Here is a 3393-nt window from a genome sequence, read left to right as displayed (position 1 = left end):
TGTGTGTGTTGGCTAAACGTAACCACGTGTGTGTGTTGGCTAAACGTAACCACGTGTATGTCGGCTAAACGTAACCACGTGTGTGTATTGGCTAAACGTAACTACGTGTGTGTGTTGGCTAAACGTAACCACATGTGTGTGTGTTGGCTAAATGTAACCATGTGTATGTCGGCTAAACGTAACCACGTGTGTGTGTTGGCTAAACGTAACCACGTGTATGTCGGCTAAACGTAACCACGTGTGTGTGTTATTGAAGGAAAACAACATGAGTTTGTGGCGTGCACAGTCTACCTGTGCGGTCATTTCTTCAGTGAGAGTGGGCGGGGTTTTTGTGTCAGGAAATGGAGGGACGGGCTGCTAAAATAATATTAGCTGTATTTAAAAAAACAACTGGTGTTGTTGTTTGTTGGTGTTGAACAGTGCTGTGCAGCTTCGCCGGCGTCACACCACCTTCTCCTCCACCTTCTGTTGACAAAACCAGTCACTTAGGAAACATTGATATGAAATGTATAAATGTAAGGTATTCTTGGGTTTGTAGAAACGTGCGGCGTCGACAGTTTCTTCTGTGGCGAGTGGTCGGCGTGTGGAGCCGCTGAGCTCAGCAGAGCAACAGGCGGCAGATTGGTGATCAGTGTTGGTCAATCAGAGGTGATCAGATCATGAAGGATCATTAGATCTGTTTGTTTTACTGAGTGCTGCAAAGTGTGTGTGTCAGCACCTCACACACACACACACACACACACACACACAGAGCGGTGGGCGTGTGCAGGTGGAGGTGACAGACTATAAAAGAGGAGGAGGCCCTCTGCTCTGCCTCACACCAACCGGCTCTCAGCTGACCTGCTCCTCCTCTTCATCACAGAGTCACCTCTTCCGTCTCCTCCTTTTACAGGTGAGGTACAGCTCCTCTTCCTCCTCCATCTTTCCCTCTTCCTTCTCCTCCATCTACTCTTCTCCCTGCTCTGCTTCTTTGCCTGTTACCCCTTCTTATCTTCACCCCCCCCCCCCCCCCCACCCTCCTCCTCCTCCTCCTCCTCCTCACAGCCTCTTAGTATCTACAACTGAACGTGGTGTGTGTGTGTGTGTTCAGCTCTCGTCCATCATGGCGGCTCTGTGGCTCCAGTCTGTCTCTCTGCTGGTCTTACTGGTCGTGTCGTGGCCGAGCTCTCAGGCCGCCACGGCGCCGCAGCACCTGTGTGGCTCTCACCTGGTGGACGCGCTCTACCTGGTTTGTGGGGACAGAGGCTTCTTCTACAACCCCAAGAGAGACGTGGACCCTCTGATGGGTGAGACGCAGACACACCTCCTCACCTCCACAACATCCGCTCGTTTAACCAAAGTGTGAATTGATCATCATCAGATCTGAGTCACGTTTAAAACGTCAGGCTTTTTAGCGTTTGTTGTTTTGTTGTTGTTGTTGTCTGAGCAGCGGCGCAGGAAGTAGTGCTGACACCACACAGTGAAAATTCTCTTTAAAGAAACTCCTCCTCTTTTTACACAAACAAACCTGAGCACCTGTTTGTCCCGCCAGGTTTCCTCCCTCCAAAGGTGGGCGGAGCAGCGGCGGCAGGCGGCGAGAACGAGGTGGCGGAGTTCGCCTACAAGGACCAGATGGAGATGATGGTGAAGCGAGGCATCGTGGAGCAGTGCTGCCACCGACCCTGCAACATCTTCGACCTGCAGAACTACTGCAACTGATCAGCCCCGCTTCCTTTAGCCTAGCCTAGCTTAGCATAGCTTAGCTTCTTGGCTAACTTAGCACGAACCCCCGCCCCTCTCCTCCACCTCCACCCTGGCACCAGGAGGGTGGCAGTGCTGTTGTCTCTCTTAAAAACCAACTGCTGAGAAATGTATGAAATTATTTTTCTTAGAAAATAAAGTTTGTGAATTGAGATATTAAGAAACTGTTTATTGATTGATCCTTTGATCCTTTTACGGAAGCCGATGACGGCCGTGCTTCCAACACACATGAACATCTGGGGCGTTACCTCTTGATCATGGCTTATTTTGTTATTTTGAGAGAACAAATTTTAATATCTCCTGATAATGAGATAATCAATCTCAATCAATCACAAGTCAAACTAAAGGTTGTTTTATTTTCCTGTGTTGAAAAAACACACTTTACCGCGAGCTAATTATTTCGTAATCACAAGAAAACAAGTGTTACCTCGTCATATAGAGACAAGCGACCCATTATTACTGAGAATACGCAACATAGTTTTATTTCGTTATCTTGAGAAAACAAACTTGTCTCTAAATCACAAGTTCATTATTTTTTCATCTTAAAAAAAAAACATAACTGACCCCGTATCTCTGAGAAAAGAACAGGTTGTTTTATTTTGTTATCTCAAAAAACAAACAAAAAAACAAAAAACAAACTTTGTTATCTCGAGCTCCTTTTCTCTGATAACAAAATAATAACTCTTATCTTGAGATAACAGCAGTTAATAAATGACTGGCTTCTGTAACATAAAACCTTTTAAAACAGTAAAAACAAATAATACAAGTAAATAAATTCCAAAACATTAGAATAAGATTAAATTAAATAAAATAATTTAATGTAAAAAATAAAATAAAATAATTTAATGTAATAAATAAAAAAAATAAAATAATTTAAACAATCACAACAAATACCATCACTGAAGACAAATCAATGTACAAATCAGTTAATTAAGTAAAGTCAAAATGATGTCACATTATTTGTGAACCACATTTAAAGCTGCAGGAACTCACCTGTGGTAACTGAAGGTGCAGTTTATTTTAACGACAGAGCGTCTGAGCAGCTGCTGTAAAAATAATATTATATTATAATTATTATATAATAATGAAGTCAGTCCATAATAATAAATAATATAAAGATGATTTTCACGCTGCTCACAGACAGCAGCAGGACGAAAGTCTGAATGACTCCAAACTTCAGTGAATTAATTATTATTATTATTATTTTGTGACATGTCTGGACAGTGATGTAAGGAAGTTACAGCAGCCTCAGTGCAGCTATTGTGCATGTTTTGTCAACGACATCAATATAAATATTACCCAGAAATCATCACTGCATATCTGACAGACATATCAAAGAACGTAAGAAATTAATAATTTAATTAAAGGATAACTTCGGTATTTTTCAACCTGGGCTCTATTTCCCCATGTGTATGTGTGCGTATGATTCATGGGTACCACTCGTTCTAAAATTGGTTCAGTATTGAGCCGCCAAACAAGTTAAAACGGTAACGGGGGCAAATGCGTCTCGTATAAAAGTGCTTTTTTTCGCCACTGACCGGTTCAGATCGCCAGTGCTATCTCTGTAGATAGCATATTGTAGCGGCCCTGGGGCAGTGGTGAGTGTGAATGAGTGGAGTCAGCTGTCAGTCAGTGTTGGAGCAGAGAGGGGGA

At 43.1% G+C, this 3393-nt stretch overlaps 1 protein-coding gene across 1 annotated transcript; it reads left to right on the top strand.

The window, feature by feature from the left end:
* The first annotated feature begins 818 nt into the window (after positions 1-818).
* On the top strand, positions 819-1904 carry ins (preproinsulin). Its single transcript, XM_050037425.1, has 3 exons — positions 819-892; positions 1091-1286; positions 1532-1904. The coding sequence occupies exons 2-3, from the start codon at positions 1103-1105 to the stop codon at positions 1696-1698; spliced, it is 351 nt and encodes a 116-aa protein (XP_049893382.1). The 5' UTR covers positions 819-892; positions 1091-1102; the 3' UTR covers positions 1699-1904.
* The last annotated feature ends 1489 nt before the right edge of the window (positions 1905-3393 follow it).

This window comes from Epinephelus moara, chromosome 24 (genome assembly GCF_006386435.1).
Source record: "Epinephelus moara isolate mb chromosome 24, YSFRI_EMoa_1.0, whole genome shotgun sequence".
Classification (NCBI taxonomy): domain Eukaryota; kingdom Metazoa; phylum Chordata; class Actinopteri; order Perciformes; family Serranidae; genus Epinephelus; species Epinephelus moara.
The sequence above is the reverse complement of the archived record's forward strand: the minus strand, read 5'-3'. Positions and strand labels throughout refer to the sequence as shown.

Excerpts from the sequence above, each read along its gene's own strand:
- ins (XM_050037425.1), top strand. The coding sequence starts at position 1,103 with ATGGCGGCTCTGTGGCTCCAGTCTGTCTCTCTGCTGGTCTTACTGGTC. Across the intron at positions 1,287-1,531 it reads AGACGTGGACCCTCTGATGG|GTTTCCTCCCTCCAAAGGTG; the intron begins GTGAGACGCAGA and ends TTGTCCCGCCAG.